We start from the raw sequence: 18653 nt of genomic DNA on the forward strand, positions 1-18653 counted from the left end.
CTCGTCTTTCACACAGCCGCATCACATGTATGGCAAAACACAATACAAAACAAAAAGTTTACATACTATCTATTATAAGTCGTATTGAGAAATGATGGGGTTTGCTGCCATGCCATGAAATCACATTCATACTTATCATACAAGCAACCTACAAAATCTAAAATTAAGTTACAGATACCTACTACAACCTTACTTTCTAGATCTAAATTGGCTCGTTATAAAAAATGTTCAAGTTATATCTTATAAGTTGAAAATATATTTTAACGGTAATGAAAAATAAAATCATTTTTAAATATACATACATATGCCGTAAATACAAATCGAAAAATGAAGGACCTAAAAAACTGTACAAAATTAGAACAATTCCACAGTAAAATCATACAATTATCATGCATACAGATGAATAATTGCCACAAATTTGGAGGAACAATTAATGATTTGTGATTATGGAAACCATCGTCACGTGTACAAACCGATATTTGTCACACGTTAATCCATGCATGCAAAATGTCACATAAATGTTTCAAAATAATATTGCCATAATGTTCAAGCGGTGCCGAGAATATCGAGAGAAGCAACTACCTAGTAGAAGCTCAATGGGGGTTTCATCGGCGCCGAAGCTCTCAGGGATGCAAAAGCAAGTGCTCAGTTTATACTGAGCATTTCTCCGAGCGGCTCGTTCCAAATCCGCCGAAGATCGAAAAAGGATTGAATCGGTTGTCTCCGCCGAGTTCCGCCGGAACGCCAAGCTAATCGATCGCAAGGATTTCATCTACATCGAGTACCTTCTTCGTCGAGGTAACAAACAATTGGATCAACTTAGAAGCCCTGCAACTGTTGGATTGTCAACGCTCACTCTCAATTCGTCTCCAACGCAAGATTCTGAGCATTGAAACTGTATGTACATTGCTTCCGATTCTGTTCTCGATTTGGATAGATTTTGAACCCTAGAAAATAATCTGCGATTGATTTGCTTTCTTTCCGTTTGGATCTCAGATCTCAGATCTCAGATCTCAGATCCGCGATCCCAAGCGATTAATTTCTCATTTCATTTGCTGGATACTGAATTTTGTCCTCCATTATCTTGCTTTCCAGTGACGATCAATTTTGCAGAACGGTCGGTAGTAGAATCCATATTTCAAGGTTAGGTATGAATTTAGTGTTAGAAAGATTAACATATTAAGATCACAATTAGAGATTAGTTAATTATATTGATTATGGTAAATATTGTACATCATGAGCAGCAGGAAGAGCAGTGGCTCTCTATTAATTGGACAAATACAAAATATACAGAGAATTAGCCATTTTCTTCAAAAATTCAATTATGAATTTTAATTTATACCTACTACATTCCTCAAGGGGTCATGTCTATTCAATATCCTTCATAGCATCCTGCAATAACATTAGAATCACCTTTCAAAATCCGCCGATCATAATAGTTAATCTTGTGAAAAGATTGCTTAATTCAGTTACATTTTATATTGACAATCATGAAATATCTAGTCCTATCTGTCTACTCAGTTTAGGTTTTATGATATTGACATTTAATATCGAACACTAAAAATTTTGGTATCCTAAACTATGACTTAAAAGTGTGGAGGAATTCTAACCTATAACCCCTTGGTAGAAGATAAATATTTTAACCAACTGAATTATGTTTAGATTGACATGAATTTATCAACTTATAAACTACTTGTGAGATTCCACATCAGAGAGAGGAACGAGTGCCAGCGAGGACGTTGGGCCCTGAATGAGGGTGGATTGTGAGATCCCATATCGATTGGAGATGGGAACGAGTGCCAACGAGGACACTGGGCCCCAAAGGGATTGAATTGTGAAACTCTATATCGGTTGGGGAAGAGAATGAAACATTCTTTATAAGAGAGTGGAAACATCTCCCTAGCTTAAAAACTGAGGGGAAACTCGAATGGGGAAGAGAATGAAACATTCTTCATAAGAGAGTGGAAACATCTCCCTAGCTTAAAAACTGAGGGGAAACTCGAAAGGAAAAGTCGAAAGAGGACCATATCTGTTAGTGGTGGGCTTAGACTATTACACTACTCTAAGATGATCATGTTCATTTTAGATTTGAGTAGATCGTTCATAAAGTACGTGGTAGCAATGGGTAAGTATACCGAAAAGGGCAAGTATTTACACAAAAAAGTGACATTACCTTGGCTAATCGTGTAACGTATGCAGCAGCAAACGCGGTTGCCAACAATCCAAGTCCCAGCGTCCATAGCTGCTGACCATTTCCTCCTCCTAGCAAACCAACTTCAGATTCTTCTTGCTGAAACATCCCAAGTAAAAGATTATAAACTCAACTAAGAATTCAAATCATCTTTAAGAGATGAACCAAATCGGAAACTTACAAGAATTGCTCGTCCAAACGCACCCGCGCTCACATAAGCCCACGTTCCCGGAAGCATCCCCAGCCAACTGCATTCAAGGAGAATCAAAAACGTCAAGAACAAAAGCTAAGATTAAACTTTGTAAGGTTAATTGAGAATTGAAAACTGACCTTCCTAACACGTAGGGGACAAACTTGACAGATGTGAGTCCATATAAATAGTTTCCCAGAGAAAATGGAAGCAAAGGGCTCAAACGTAGGAGGGTGACTACTTTGAAACCATTTTCTCCAATGGCTTTATCAATGGCAGCAAATTTCTTGTTTCCTTCTACAAGCTTAAGAATACGCTCACGAGCGAAATACCGAGCAATCAAGAAGGCAACACTTGCAGCAACCTGAAATATTTGGAGACAATGAGCTGATAATTAGCGGCCATATGCTATTCCATCTGTTTGTTTTACTTCAACAAATCACTCACCGTTCCACTAATAGAAACTATAATCGTCCCAATTACAGAGCCAAACAGGAGTCCAGCTGACATTGTTAATGGAATGGCGGGAATTGCAAGGATCTAGAAGGGAACAAAAATATACCATAAATTTCATAACAGATGGAAAATATTGAAACTGACACCATGGAAGTATCAGCCAAAAGTGAAAAACAAGTAACACAGGGAAACAGTTTTCATAGTTTCAGCATAAAGGTTATGGATCTTCGCAAGCCTGGTAGTACAGAACGGGGAGAAAACTCTCTCCGCTCCCTCCCCGATTCATCTTTTAAATGGAAATTCTCCACCCTGTTCGGAGCAGGTCCCTGCGAAGGGATATCTTTAATAGAACCTCACAAGAGACCACACGACACTATGATCCCTCTCAACTCATCTAAAAGTATCGTCCACTACTTGTATTGTGCTCATGAACCCATCTCCATAAATCACGTTTCATTGAAATACAAAAGAAAAGGAACACAAGCATACCAAAAAAACCAACCCACGCCTAAGGAGACAAACAGATAACTATACAAAAAAGGGTTCCATCCTTCACAATAAGACCTAAAGGGTTAAGACCTAAAGGGTCATTAAGACCAAACCCACCACTATCAGATAATGTCCTCTTTGGGCTTTCCCTTATGGGCTTCCCCTCAAGGTTTTAAAACGCGTTTGTTAGGGAGAGGTTTCCACACCCATAAGGAATGCTTTGTTCCCCTCTCCAACCGATATAGAATCTCGCAGTCCTCCCCTCTTGGGGGCCAGCATCATTGCGGCACACCACCTAGTCCTCACCACAAAGGCCACCTCTATAGATGTAAAAGGCAAATTCCAGATACATGTATTAAAGCAAAAATATGTGTACCTCCAATCCTGCATACACTGCTACGAACAAAGCATATCCTGCTGGACCATATCCTGTTCATCAAAAGCTCTATGTTATGAATTGCATGATTGAGAGAGATCCTTCACACAAATGGAGACCTCCTCAGCCATTCAATATCTATCCCTTTTTATTTGGTAATGATGCTATGTTACAGAAAAGGAAAAAATAGTAGTTGCATTAAAGAGGATTCATTTATCATTGTACAAAATCCTCTTTACCTGAACAAAACCACTATTAGATTTTGGGAACAACAATTAGAAAGCAGCTAGCTGCAGATGCAGATAGATGATCAATGAACACATCAATCCAGCTTCCATGAATACATATAAAATCATAAAAACTGTGTTTAAATCCTATTTTGTTCCTAAGACCTTCATACTAATTTTAGTTTGATCACTAAACTTTAAACTTCTACACTTTGCATCAGAAACTATTTTAGTGATTCTCATTCACGTGTCATTAGTCGTTCAAATAAACAACTTAAACCTAGTTCAGAACTCTGACATCAAATTTGTTGCAAGTCTAAATTGGATCGTTGTTTTCTAATTAATTTTCAAAGAATTATATATATATGGAAAAATGCTAACTAAATCTAAATCACTAGATAATCTTAGTAGGCAGGGACTCCGAATAAATTTGTCAACCGCAGTTACGAAGGCTCCAAATAAATTTGTCAATAGGCACCGAACAAAATTTGTCAATGAAGGCTCCGACCAAATAATTTGTCAACGGTAGCCATGAAGGCTCCGAATAAATTTGTCAACAGTAGCTATTAAGGCTCTAAATAAATTTGGTTAAGATGGAAGAACAGGTGGAAGATTGGTAGCTATGAAGCTCTCGTGTTCACTTCTCTTGGAGCACATCCATGGGTGTTGCTCGCCTCTCTCGTGGCCACTTCTTTGGAGTGAATGGTTTAGTTGGTAAATTAGCAGTAGCAGGGGTGAACTAATAATCTACGACAGTAGACTTTTCGTAGCAACTTTTTTTAAGGTACCGTTTGATTCTTCCATTCAAGAATTCGAGTCCAGCCTTGACAAATTGAGAGATCTTAGTTTTGTCGCCTCCTTTTCTTCCTCCGACGCCTTTGGACGCCTTTGGACGCCTTTGGTTCCCTCCATTATTGAATACTTCAAATATGAATCTCAAAATTTGATGTTTAGTGATGATGATTGGAAGAACGACTTGAAATTTTTTTCTATTGGGAAAAACAAATCAGTAGGGTAGTAATATGTTCCCTTTTCTTCACAATCTAAATGGAAATTGGTCACGGTGACGGAAGCTATGAAGGCTTCGAATGAAATGTGATCACGATGGATCATCGGTAGTGATGAAGGCTTCACCGATTAAGTTAGGGTTTTGATTCTAATCAGATCTTCTAAAAAATCTCTAATACCAAGTTGGAAATCTAAATCAAACTGCTGTGTTTTTATTGTTTTGCAGAGAATTATATATCCTTTCATAAAGGAGAAAGGGCAATCACTAAATAATCTAAATAATCTAAATAAATATTTAAACAAATCCAACCAAATTAGCGAAGTCAGCTACTTCCAGTTCCCTTGTGATAACACAAACATTCGGTCTCTATATAGTCATGTACTGGTTAAACAAGTTCGTACTAAATAGTTCAGAAAGTTAATGAAAAAGACTAAGATGATTATAATGCAAAGTTCAAAGACTAAAGCAGAAGGTCTGAAAGCTAAAACCAAAACATAATAAACATGGAAGTACAAGAGAAAAGTAGGATACAATCATATAACTCCAAACACTATTGGTGTTTAACAGTATGATCAAGTTCAAATAACTCCAGAAATTCAGCATAGTTTTAAAAGAAAACCTGAAGGGAAGCCTATAAAAGAAGTCATACTTACGACCAATTCAAACAGCAACGAAGAACAAAGCACAATGATAATCAATCCATTCCCAAATTCAAAACTAAAAACAGAAAACAACAAAAATCCATGAATAATCACAAAATTACCGTCAATAAACGTGGAGAACTGATTCAAGAACGCATTAATCGGATCCTTGTAAACATATCCAGCAAATGCAAATCCACCAATAATCCCAAGAAGCAACACACCGGCCAAAAGGGTACCCTTAAGAGCAGTATCGTCCTCGGCGTCCTTATTCCCTTTATCGGCGGCGGCGGCGGTGGCGTCATCGTCGTCGGACTTGGGGCTAAAGAGCCACTTGAAACTCTGAGGGGCGGTAGTGGGAGTCTTCTGAAGAGAAGGCTTCTTGGATTGCTTGAGAGAGGAACAGGTCTTGAGGAAGTGGAAGCGTTTGTTGGGTGTGAAGCTGAAGAGGAAAGAGGAGGAGGAGAGAGGAGGAGAGAAGTGGAGAGAAGAAAGATAAGGCGATGGGTTTGAAGATGACGGCCATAAGGTGAGATGGGCGCGCATCATAAAGAAGAGACAAGAATTGTGTGGAAGCCGATCAGCTCATCAATGGAGCTCTGTGGGATAAGAGGAAGAACAAGGAAGTTTTCTTTTTTTTTCTTCTGCTGCTGTGATTTTCTGTGTGTGTTTTGTTTATTTTATTAATTGGATGGAAATGAAAAAAGGGGGGGGAAAAGGAAGAAGGAGATTTGGGATTAATGGACGTGGGGCAATATAGAACATATAAAATAACTCAATTTCCGGGAATGAAAAAAAAATAAATTATATATTATAACTACAAGATTATTGTTTTATTATTAAAAAAGAATTGGAGGGAAATTGGGTTATGTTTTTAATCATTTTTTTATTTAGGTTGAATTAAAATCAAGAATATAAGTCCGTATAGTTACAACTCAATCTTAAAGAATATTTGATGTCCATACCTTATATTAAATTGGTATGGTCATGCTTGCCTAAAGCACGACAACAGATGTCTGAGTACTGCTTGTCCGAGTCGGTTGACAGGGAATTTCACGGTCATACTCTGTCCCAGTCTTGCTTGTCTGAGTCGATTGACAGAAACGTCAACCAATTGAGTGGGGGAGGATGTCACGGTCATGCATGTCCAAGGCGTGTTGTCAAGGGCCACATGATAGATATCTCGGTCTTGCTTGTCCAAGACGTGTTGTCCATAGTTGCATGCCCGTTCCAAACCCCTTTTACATGCTTTCATCCTAGATAGGTCTTTACCATTTCATATTGGGTCAGTACGGGGTGTATGACTACTGTTCACCAAAATCGTGTCTACACCTGCCACCAAAATGTACTATAGTGGGATATGACTAGTTTTCAACTTCTCCCTACCAGATAGTTATATGCAATAAGCCGTTGTTGTTGCCTTTGAGGTTCTCTATGAAATGAGGCATGGAACGGAGCCACTACGAAGAAGTTCCGGGAGTTACGAAGGAAACCTCGAGCTCATATTGGTCATGGGTTGAGAACGGGAATTGAATTCTCTGAAACCTAATTTACCGTTGTTCCTCAGTAGCTCAGTGGTAGAGCGGTCGGCTGTTAACCGATTGGTCGTAGGTTCGAATCCTACTTGGGGAGATTTGATTCATTCCGAATTAAAGAATTCGGAATGAAAGGGTTCGCTTTGACCGTTAAGAGTAGGTAACCCGTTCCGTTCCCTGTGTCTTTGTTTCTATTGCATTCTATCTCATCGTATCAAATTCTGTTCTGCGATATTTGAGAATCACCTGTCTTTGTTTCTATTGCATTCTATCTCATCGTATCAAATTCTGTTCTGCGATATTTGAGAATCACCGTCAATTGTTTCTATTGCATTCTATCTCATCGTATCAAATTCTGTTCTGCGATATTTGAGAATCACCGTCAATACTTTCTATTGCATTCTATCTCATCGTATCAAATTCTGTTCTGCGATATTTGAGAATCACCGTCAATACTCTACCCGTTTTCTAAAACTATTTTCTTGAACCGGGGCCAGAGGCTCAAGTATACATTGCTTGGCCGTAGACGACACAAGAACGAATAGGCTTAACTCACTTGTGGTTGGAAAGTAAGTGCCGCACAATCGTAAATCCACTGCCATCAAAACAAGTAAATATTTTATATTTGAGTTTATGACGGATTTTCTCAAGAGAGAGTAATTAAAAACTATCTCCAACTTTTTTTAGTTTTTATTTGTATGTTAGTTCAATCAACATATCTCTATATAACTTAGGCCAAAATTTGAGAAACTAAACCAGACCACTGTCTGCAAGTGGAGGAAAAACGAAAAAGGCCTATCAAATTTAATTTCCTTCTACCTTAATCTCTCAAGTTTCAAGTGTATGAGGATCATTTACACTCAGTGATCCATTCTTTCATCATCATGTAGATCCAAGGAACTAGTGGCGGGAGAAGGAGAATTTGTTTTCTGCAAGCCACAGTGGAATGCAGAGTTTTGTACGGACAACATGAATTTCTCAACCCTTTCATGGAGACCAGCTTGTAGTACCTGAGGTGAAAGTAGTTCTGGCTTTTCAAGAGCTTGCACTGCAGATGTTGCTGCAATGTTAAACTGCAATGGAAGGAGAATCACGAGTATTCGAGTTAGAGGTCTGGCAGTCGGTCTTTCACGTTGTATTCAGAAAACATCCAAAAGTAAGGAATTGTGCAGCCTAATGTCCATTGGGGTTAAGAACAATAAACATGTTATATGCACCCAAGAAAATGAAACCCTTCTCTTAAACCTGTTAATGTATGCCCACAATAATCCGAAACTCCGAGCGATTAATCTTAAAGATATATCACAGAAAGAATTTTGCTACATATTATGAATTGTGAGTAGTAGAAGAAATTAATTGCACAAACTCACTATCAAGGACCTCTGCTTAAATTGAAGAATGATCTGAGGCGTAATCAAACCCAAGGCTGAACATCTAACCCACAACAATGCCTACTTTGGTCTCACCAATAGGCAGACATGAGGGGAGATGAAAAAGATTGTAGCTAGTAGAAAGCGTGGACTAGGTGGCTTTTTACAACTTCCTAGTACTACTGATCATAAACCTAATTTGACCTCACTGTTAGGCAGCCATGAGGTGGATAAATGATCTGCACAGAAAGGGCAGATTAATAAGTGGCTTGTTCCCACTTCTTAATACTATTCATCGTCAATTCATAAAAAGAAAAGGAAAATGTAACGGCCCAAGCCTACTGCTAGCAGATATTGTCCTCTTTGGACTTTCCCTTTCGAATTTCTCTCAAGGTTTTTAAAACGCGTCTGCTAAGGAGAGCTTTCCTCGCCCTTTTTTAATATTTTTGCATATTCTCTATTTTAACTCCACTGATATTATCTAGAAATCCTCAGCTACGGTTCTTTGCCCGATTGGTGTAATGTATGCAACCAGGATTCAGTGAATGAATGTGAATCAAATAGGAATTTTATTTCATGAAGTGTTCTTACAAAAGAAGATAAGGACGCCAGTAGTTCTTTGGGTGTTGGAGGGATCTTAGGAGGATATTCTAGATCTAGCCCCCTTTCATGCATCTACTTGGGTATATGTATCTAATCTTTTTTTGTAATCTTCCTCTTTCCTTAATTGCCAACAAGTGGATCTCCTTCTAGCAATTTTGATTGTCCTCTTAGTTGCCCCTTTGTTGGTGGGGCATTGCTTTTTTGGGTTGCTTCCATTCAATTCTTTCACTCTTCTTAACGAGTATCTTATTTACAAATATAACAAAAACATGCACCTGTGGTCTCAAAATTAGAGCTAGGTTCAGAAAAGGAAGAAAGAACAGAATGAGGCAAAACTAACGAACCAGGCCAAGCTAAGACCACTTGATAACTGATTAAACAATGGATTTTGAAACTTCTCAATCGTCATTTTACTTAACTTTACCTACTGAATCTCAACACAAATAATTATGTACATTGAAGATTCAATGCCTCACAAGATCTAATATGCATAAAATGTGTAAAATCGTATAAAAACATGTAACCTAAGAACCCCAAATTCTATCAAGCCACAGTTCATTTACAATTGCAGTTTCCTAACATTGATTGCCAAGTTTTTTTCCACAGTTCTTTTGAGCTAACTCAGTTGTTTCTTTTGCAAAGAAAAATAAAATAAAAACAACAATAACAGCAGCAGCAGCAGCAAGAACTGTAGTGGATAAGGTTAGAACCATACCATCTGTGTGACTGAGTTAACCAGAGTTTTCGCGAGGGGCACTATGCAAAACCTAAAAAAGATCAGATAAGATAGGATAAAGAGGTCAATCTAAAACTGATATTATCTGCTTAATAAACAAGAAGCTATGGTAACTAGACGATAAACAAAAACAAGAAGAGACCTAGGAAGCACAAATGTACTTAACAAACATAACAAAGAAGAATCAAGCCAAAAAATCGCTAAAAGAAGCCTCTCTCTCGTTCTTTTAGAACTGAAAATTGAAACAACAGATAGAACAACGCTGATGGATATACATGCAATGAAGAACATAAACATACATTCCTCGGCCGCCTGCCAAAGCTTCTTCCGCAGGGTCTTTCCATTCATCAATCCTTCGGGTCAAATTGTTAGGGTATGGAGCCTGATGTTTATTTATAGCTTAGTCAACGGTTATATACAGTAAAGCTATATTTGATATAGCTATTCGGTAGAGCTATATATGATAAATAGCTATATATAGTAGATGGTTAAATCGGGTAAAGCTATATATAGTAGATGTTAAATCTGGTAAAGCTATATATAGTAAATTGAACTATATATATATCCCGTCCGGGAGAGCTTTGAAAATGTACTTTCTATTTTCTGTACTCTCTTGTTGTACATACCTGAAGTCATCAATAAAAATTCTTTTAGCCAGAGTTCTCCTTGCAATTTTCTCTATCCTATTTTTTGTTTTCATCTAGATCGAGCGTGTGCGTTGTTGTGTGATCCTAACAACTAGTGTTAGAGCTAACGATTGGTATCGATCCCAACGACTGGTATTAGAGCTAACGACTGGTATCAGAGCTAGGTGGAAGTCAGAGCCAAGTGGAAGTCAGAGTCAGGTGGATGTTAGAGCCAGGCGGAAGTCAGAGCTAGGCGAAATTCACCACGATCTGTGAAGATGGAAAGTTCAAAGATTGAAATTGAGAAGTTCGATGGATCCGATTTCGGTTTCTGGAAGATGCAGATTGAAGATTATCTGTACCAGAAAGATCTTCACGAGCCTCTGTTTGGGGTGAAGCCGGATACCATGACCACAGAGCAGTGGAAGCTCAAGGATCGACAAGCATTGGGGCTGATCCGGATGACGCTATCCAGAAACGTGGCGTTCAACATTATCAAGGAGAAGACAACGTCAAATCTATTGAAGGCGTTGTCAAATATGTATGAAAAACCATCGGCTATGAACAAGGTGTATTTGATGCGGAGATTGTTCAATCTACAAATGTCTGAAGGTGGACCTGTTGCTGATCATATAAATGAATTCAATAGGATCATAAGTCAATTGAGTTCGGTGGAAATTAATTTCGAAGATGAAATTAAAGTAGCGTCGTGGAAGAAGAGTTCATCATTCATTCCTACCTATCTAACAGATGATGCATGCCATATCTCTTTTTCAATTATATCTATATATATATCTTCTAGAGATGTTCATGAAGGAGATATATCTGAGGTGTACTCTATTGCACTCGTTCGAGCATGCAATTTATTCAAGTTAGTCCTATAACGACCCTAGATTTCTATTAACCTAAAGTCGTTACTGTCGTCATAACATATTCTCTTATGTGAAAATAAACATTTAAAAACTTCATCATAAAACACTGTCGTGGACTTACGTGTTCGAAAAAGTCTTTGAAACGGCGTAACAAATTTCTAAATAAACATTAAGGATAAAAACACTTTATTCCAACCAAAGTCTAAGAAAATAAATACACATATCCTATGCATGTGTCATAGTCTTGACTTGCGATGTCATCGTCAATCGTACATGAGTCTTTTGCCTGTACCTGAAATAGAAATATCACGTGACTTGAATATTTTAAGAAATACTCGGTAAGTAATCTCACTATTAGAGTTAGAGAAGGCAAACACATGCAACTCATGATTAGGGATCTATCGTTAAAACTATCATAGGGGTGGCTTCCAGTCCAGACAAATTGGATGTGTAGTATTTTCTTACAAACGACCAACACGTGCGAGCTTGGGTTCCTATGCAGTTCGTACCCCCTAGACCAATCATAGTCGAGTTAGTTGTCCGTAGCAACGTTCGGAGGTCTGCAGACCCCTGAGTGTCATGCGAGGCAGTAACCCAATGTAATCTACAAGGTCACTATAGTTTTCATCTTTAAATCATTCTTATCACACAACCCTATTCATCATTCACATATTATCCTAGATAACATGAAGACATTGGCCTTCATACGTTCATCATCATTAACATCAATTAGGGTTGTGTCTTAGAAATCTCGTCGTCATAGTGCATTATGACATTTAATACATACACATCATCTTAATATGAAACACCATCATATTAAGTCATCTCATCATCATACATTTTACATCATCATGTTTTCATGCATCATCATCATGTACATACCACATCATCATATAACATCATCACGTCATCATATAACGTCATCACATCATCATATAACGTCATCACGTCATCACATCATCATATAACGTAAAGCATAAATGACACGTGCAAGGTCTACTGGGCACGTGTCGCCATACATTAGACAAGCCCTCCAACCAAGCCGATAGTAAGGTCACTTGTTTGGTTGGCCTAAACCAAAGTTCTATTTATCTCCAAATTTGTTTGCTTTCGTGCTTTGAATTCATTCTCACTTATTTCAAGGCTTTACGAGATAAATTTTTCATCATTGTCTAGGTAAATCGGGACCATTTTCGTTTTCCTCTCTCCAAGTAAATTTGCCATTTTTATTTCATTTAAAAGAATAGTCCCATCTCTCTTCGTATTTCTCCTTTCTCCACCATGCAAGATTTTGAAGTTGAGTTGTTTGCATATTCGTTGTCTATACAACATTAATCACATATGGGTAGAAGGACGTTTTTTTTTATCCTCTTTTTACTTCGTTGTGAGGATGTTCTTGTTCCAGATGTCATTAGTCAGCATTTTCTACCTCTTCCAATATGTCTCTTGTAGTGTTAGAGGGTGGTGTTCCTATTACGACGGAATCCAATTAGACATCATTTTTCATCCGCTCAAAATGGTTTGAATGTTGAGTTTTATGTCCTAAAACTCATAATTTGTAAACAAAAACATATTCGGTTTTCAATAAAGTTATTATTGATGTTTAGTCAGTAAAGATTGTTATTGAATAAAGTAAGTGTTATGATATTAATCTAAGTCCAATAAACTAAGAACACTCTGGCTATAATCGGATTACTTGAACTATATGTAGAGACATAAGAGTGGATCAAATTCAAGTATATAGTCAAAATGATCTATAGTATAGGGATAAGGTCGAGTACCTTATTCTTGGGACACTATGGATGCGGCCCACTTTTGTATATGATATAAACAATGTGATCACTAATTGTACATGTGGAGACATGTGAGTGGGGGTGTCCTATGCAATGAGTATTGCATAAGATCGGACCATGAAGAAAACTACTCTCACTTTATAATGCCGTTTACGGTTGAGACTAATTTTTTCATTCAATGACCTAGGTAACTCAATCTTAATCCTGAGCTAATTATGAACTCCTGTTTATTTGGAATTATCCTTAGATTTTCATGGGTGAGAGTGGCCCGAGTTCGCCGACTCAATAAGCCTCCCATTTCAAGGGTAAGACTGGGTGAATAGTTGGGGACATAGAGTGTAAGATGGAATTCACTCCTACCTGCTTCTAGGGATAGTAGAGAGGTTGTTCCCTTAAGTACTGACTTCAAGTCTTGAACAAGGGGCCCTAGTAGAGAAGTTGTTCCCAACTCCAAGTCTTGAACAAGGGGCCCCACCCTCTCATTGGCCCAAGAGGGATTTGGTTTGGTGGTTGGACCACAAACCAATTGTTCATTAGAGGATTAGTGGGACTCAAGGAACAAGAAGTAACTTTAGGGGTAAAACGATAAATTGACCCAGCTCTAGTTACGAACAACCTATGAAGGATCGACTTACTAATCATGGTTCTATCAAATGGATAGAAATATATCTATAGTGAGGAGAGTGCAACTACTAGGCTACAGTGGAGTGTCCTAGTAGTTAATGAATGTTGGTTAACAAGGTTAATGAGTTTAGCTGGTTAATCTCGGATCGTTGGAGCCCACGATCTGTAGGTCCATTAGGTCCCCCTGCTAGCTCATATCGGACTAAACCTTAGAACAGTGTGACGAGTGAGTTCGAAGTGTTCGAATTCAAATTAGGGAATATATGCTAAATATATACGATATATTTAACCGCATTTTGTTTTAATTATGAATTAAACAAAAAGAGAGAATCGGAGATATTTAAATAAGATTTAAATATTTTAATTATGAATAAGGATTCATAATCAATATGTGCTGGAATTGATTGGGATTGACATTTTATTTAATGTTAAATATTAATTAAATTATTTAATTAATATTTTAATATTATTTTGATTTGAAATTAATTATTTAAATTAATTGTTGAATTTTACTTCACCTAATAGAAAAATCCATGTTTGAGTTAGTAGAATATTGAGTGTCAATATATGGTTTAACCAAACTTGCATGCTTGCCACAGAATCCCACAAATTTAAGTGGAATTTTGAGCGTCAAAATTTGGTAATCTCAAATTTGCATGAACATCGTGAAAATATGATTCTATAAATAGAGTGATCAAGGTACATGGAGAGTTGGCTTGAAAAACTTTGAGAAAATCTCTCAAAACTCTCTTTTTACATATACTAAATTCCTATCAAGTTTAGTCACTCACCGAATTCCACAATCCTGTTCTAAGGCCGGAGAATAGTAGGGAATACACTAGTGGTGGTTCGAAACCAGTTCGTGAGGAAAAAGAAATTTGAACTACAAAATGTTAGTATTCAAACTCATTGAGTTTTAATGCTTTTGAACATGCTAAGCTAATTTACTATAATTAAATTAAGGTACTTAGAGTGCCTAAAATCCAAATTGCTCCCGTACGTGTTATAGTAACACCATCATTGATATCGTCTCTATAGGGGTCTCGAAGTTCAGCCTCAAATCATAGTAATGAGAAAATGACTTGTTTTGCATACCTGTTGTATTTGGATGACCCTACGAGTTAAAAAAGAACATTAGTATTTGCACTAGAACAATACCTTAAGTGTGAGTTCAAAATCTTACCCTCACCCATATTGCATCGAACACCTCCTTATCCACCTTGATGCATTTGAACTCTTTGTTCTAGCTAAATTCGCTATATGCTGGTCTGAGCATCTTGATAATTGTTGTATACTTGAGACTCCTAGTGTAACGACCCGGGAAAAAAAAGAAAAAGAAAAAAAAAACTCAGTCGCCGAATTTCGCGGATCCCACGCGAAACGACAACCACACCCCGCTCAGCTTTCAGCCCATGACTCCAAGAACACCTCAGAATACCTGCAAACAGAGAAAAGAAGGAAAATACGAGAGAGAGAGAGAGATTTTGAGTAAACGCCAACGAGTTCCCAACTTTTCCCGATGAGTCCCTAACCACCTGAAAACTGACATCAAACGCTCAGTTATCATCACGAGAAGGATCCCTAACGACATCACAATAACGCAAGGTACGTTTTGTGCCTTTTCGTACGCGTCGTCGTCGGTAACCGAGGTCAGAAAATTGGGTTTTCCTAAACATTCTTAGATATGTGGTTTTAGGAATTGTTAGGTCACAAAACTTCGAGGAAGGATAGAGGGATGACAAACAGAGAGGAAAAGGAGGAAAGTGGACCGAAATCGGCAACGAAAACGCCACGAGAAGGAGAGAGAAAACACGCCAAAAAATCAGCCTAAGTCAGGTAAGGAATACGAGATCTACCGGATCTGGGTCAACCCGAACCCAAAACCCGAGAGACAGCCCAACTCCTTTTCCCTCGGCCTCTGCCTTTGGCCCAGCCTAACTACAGCGGCCCAAATCTCAATCCAGCCTAGAAGCCACAATTCAGCTGAAACAACCGAGACCAGACCCACGATCCAACCGAACCGGCCTGCAACCCAAACATTTGCGGCCCAGTAAAGTAAACTGAGGCCCAACAACTAGCCCGGCCCAGTAGCCTTTTGCAGTTGATGACCGGAACTGGAGTGTGACCCGCGCCTCGACTCGACGCCACTACACGACGTGGTGCGTTCTGCTCCTGCCACGTGGCACACAACGATACAAGCGGTCCCTCAGCTCGACTTTGTGCAAATAGCTCGGCCTTCCTCTGGCGAAGCTCCGACGGCTGTTTCGGCTCGGCTCACTTGTTTTTGGACCAATTTCCACTATTTTGACCCTCCCAAATCCATTTTCGGCCCTGGTTAAGGTAACAAAGGTCGTTTTAGAGCTATATTTCACATTTCTTGACTTATTGGTAATTTAATTGTGAAATACTAACAGAAGGTGGTGAACGGTGTGATAGGAAACAAACCTCGGCAACGTGGAAGCAACTCTCAAGGAACGGGAGCTTACGTTTAGCTAATTAGGGAGTACTTCGGCCAAGGCCAACCAAGTAAGTGGCCTTACTATAGGATAGACTAAAGATTGTATGAATTATGATGATGTATGAGTATGCCGTTATGTTGTGATGTATGTTATATGTATGTTATTTATGTTTCGATGCATGACGTACATGTTATATTTGATGCACTTAATGCCTTTTATGATGAGTATGATATATGCATGACGATATTATTAACATGATGATATTTTCCATGTTGAACATGCCTTATGATGTTGTATGCCATATTGCATCACGTCATTAGATCGACATAGGACACGACTCTAAGAGTATGAAAATGATATTAATGTAAATATCCACGAGCACGTGTTACACAGTGTAACAAAAAGATGAGACTAGAGGGTTGTGTCAGAAGAGATGTATAATTGGATTTAGAGGGACCTCATGCATATTGTGTGTTCATAAGCATAGGGCTACTTCCCCTAGAGATGATGAGTGCGGACGCGCACAGTATGATGATGAGTGCAAATGCGCATGAGTGCGAATGCACACAGATGAGGGTGTTCATGAAGCGCATTACACTATAGAGTTCCGTTGACCTCCGGATGTCGCTATAGATTAGCTTGACCAGAGGGTCCAGGAGGTGTGTGAGCGCCCTGGGGATTCACACTCGCACCTATGAGTCGTGTGTAGGGAAGTACTACACATCCAATTTGTCCGAGACTGGAGACCACCCTTATGATGATTAAAGATAGGTCCCTAATTCATGATTGCATGTGATTGTATTAGCATGACCCCTATAGTAGGGTCACTTACTAAGTACTTCTGCCGAGTCTTAGTTAGGATAGGGTGTTTGCATTTCATTTGTTTAAATTATTTAATTTGTAATTGTTTTTATCTTATTTTGAACTTCAGCATGATGTTTGAAACACATAAGTCCGACAGTGTTTTCTAGTGGTTTAATGTATTATGAAGTTTTAAATTTTCCGCTATTACAAGTGAGCATTTTTAGAGTTATATTCTACATTTAAGATGAGCATGAGACGTTAATGACGATTCTGAATATATAGAAATTTAGGGTCATTACACCTAACATTACAGTCTACCGACGGTATCCCTTTAATATTTGCAATCTAGTAACTTCTCTTCCATCGACCACTGTAGTTGTTGTAGGTACCAAGGTTTGAATGTCTCCTTGTCCAATCTCCACTCCCCTTTCCCACAAAGTATTCCACAAATTTTACGTCTTTTTATCTATGTTCATATATATATATATATATATATATATATATATATATATATATATTTATCAACAATGGTCAACATATATCTCATTAATAATAAGTTTGGAAGGAAAATACTTTAGGGTGCACGTTATGAGGCAATATTGATGATAAATATATGTGTTATGATGCATTATTCATCATGAATATAAAGGTTTTGGTATCTGTTAGTGAAAGAGGGATTTATTGAATGGTAGATGAGATGATTGAATTATGAAGAGCAAGAATGCTCTATATATATATACAGAGAATACAAAAAGATATTTAGAAAATTTACCTAAGAGTCTGCAGAAAATCTGGTAACAGTAAACAAATCAAAACAAAATCTAATCAAATCAAAACTAAATCAAATCAAAAACTAAATCTAACTCCTAACTCCTAACGGAGATTTGGTTAGATACTAACTGACAGCAATCTAAACAAATATGTGATCTTTAACACTCCTCCTTGTTTAGATGCTGTTAACTCTAAGCTTTTTTCTGAACACCCATCTTCCTCTAATTATCTTTCTGTTTAGAGGTCAATCAACCAACTCCCAGATTTTGTTTTTCTCGATCATCGAAAGCTCCTCCTCTGACAGGTGCATCATCAACCAAAGCATCTTGCCGTTCATCTTCAGAATCTTTTTGTCGTTCATCTTCAGACTCTTCTAACATGCTACCAAAGGTTAAATTGTTTGATGCATTAGAAATCTAATTCACCTTCGTCAGTTCTTCCCAATTCCATTGTTTATTTTCAGCAAAATGAACATCTCGGCTCACAATAACACGACTAGTATGTGGTTGAAAAACTCTGTAAGCTTTGGATATAGTGCTATACCCAACAAAGATGCCAACTTCTGACTTTTTGTCAAGCTTATCACGCTTGACCTGTGGAATGTACGTGAAGCAAAGACACCCAAATACTCTAACGAACTTTAAAGAAGGTTTGTAACCATACCAAACTTCAAATGGTGTCAGGTCCTTCACATCTTTTGTTGAAATTCGATTTTGCAAGCACACAACAGTGTTTGCTGCTTTTCCCCAAAAACGTTTTGGAAGATCCTTCTCATGAAGCATGCATCTCGTCATCTCCATAATGAATCTATTCCTCCTTTCACTGACGTCATTCTGTTGAGGAGTGTATGATGCTGTCAATTGATGTTCAATTCCAACCTC

At 38.0% G+C, this 18653-nt stretch overlaps 2 protein-coding genes and 1 non-coding gene across 4 annotated transcripts; 2 read left to right on the forward strand and 1 right to left on the reverse strand.

Moving 5' to 3' along the window:
- Window positions 1-522: 522 nt before the first annotated feature.
- Window positions 523-1095, forward strand: LOC111438897 (succinate dehydrogenase assembly factor 1, mitochondrial). Its single transcript, XM_023076726.1, is given in 2 exon segments — window positions 523-897; window positions 1011-1095. A coding segment is annotated over 1 exon segment (351 nt). The 5' UTR covers window positions 523-542; the 3' UTR covers window positions 894-897; window positions 1011-1095.
- An 84-nt stretch (window positions 1096-1179) lies between these two features.
- LOC111438896 (TVP38/TMEM64 family membrane protein slr0305-like) lies at window positions 1180-6321 on the reverse strand. 2 transcript variants are annotated; one of them, XR_002709729.1, is made up of 7 exons: window positions 5702-6321; window positions 3703-3755; window positions 2829-2921; window positions 2522-2745; window positions 2344-2439; window positions 2174-2310; window positions 1180-1392 (listed from the first exon to the last, which is right to left on the reverse strand). XR_002709729.1 is itself a non-coding variant. In XM_023076724.1 (7 exons), the coding sequence occupies exons 1-7, from the start codon at window positions 6126-6128 to the stop codon at window positions 1369-1371; spliced, it is 1005 nt and encodes a 334-aa protein (XP_022932492.1). In that variant the 5' UTR covers window positions 6129-6315; the 3' UTR covers window positions 1180-1368. The 2 variants fall into 2 exon arrangements, 1 of the variants encoding a protein (XP_022932492.1); XM_023076724.1 differs by having other exon boundaries at window positions 2174-2290; window positions 2373-2439; window positions 5702-6315.
- Window positions 6322-7139: 818 nt separating this feature from the next.
- Window positions 7140-7211, forward strand: TRNAN-GUU. The gene has a single exon. It is a non-coding gene; the product is annotated as a tRNA-Asn (tRNA).
- The last annotated feature ends 11442 nt before the right edge of the window (window positions 7212-18653 follow it).

Source organism: Cucurbita moschata, unplaced genomic scaffold (genome assembly GCF_002738365.1).
Source record: "Cucurbita moschata cultivar Rifu unplaced genomic scaffold, Cmos_1.0 Cmo_Scf00083, whole genome shotgun sequence".
Lineage (NCBI taxonomy): Eukaryota > Viridiplantae > Streptophyta > Magnoliopsida > Cucurbitales > Cucurbitaceae > Cucurbita > Cucurbita moschata.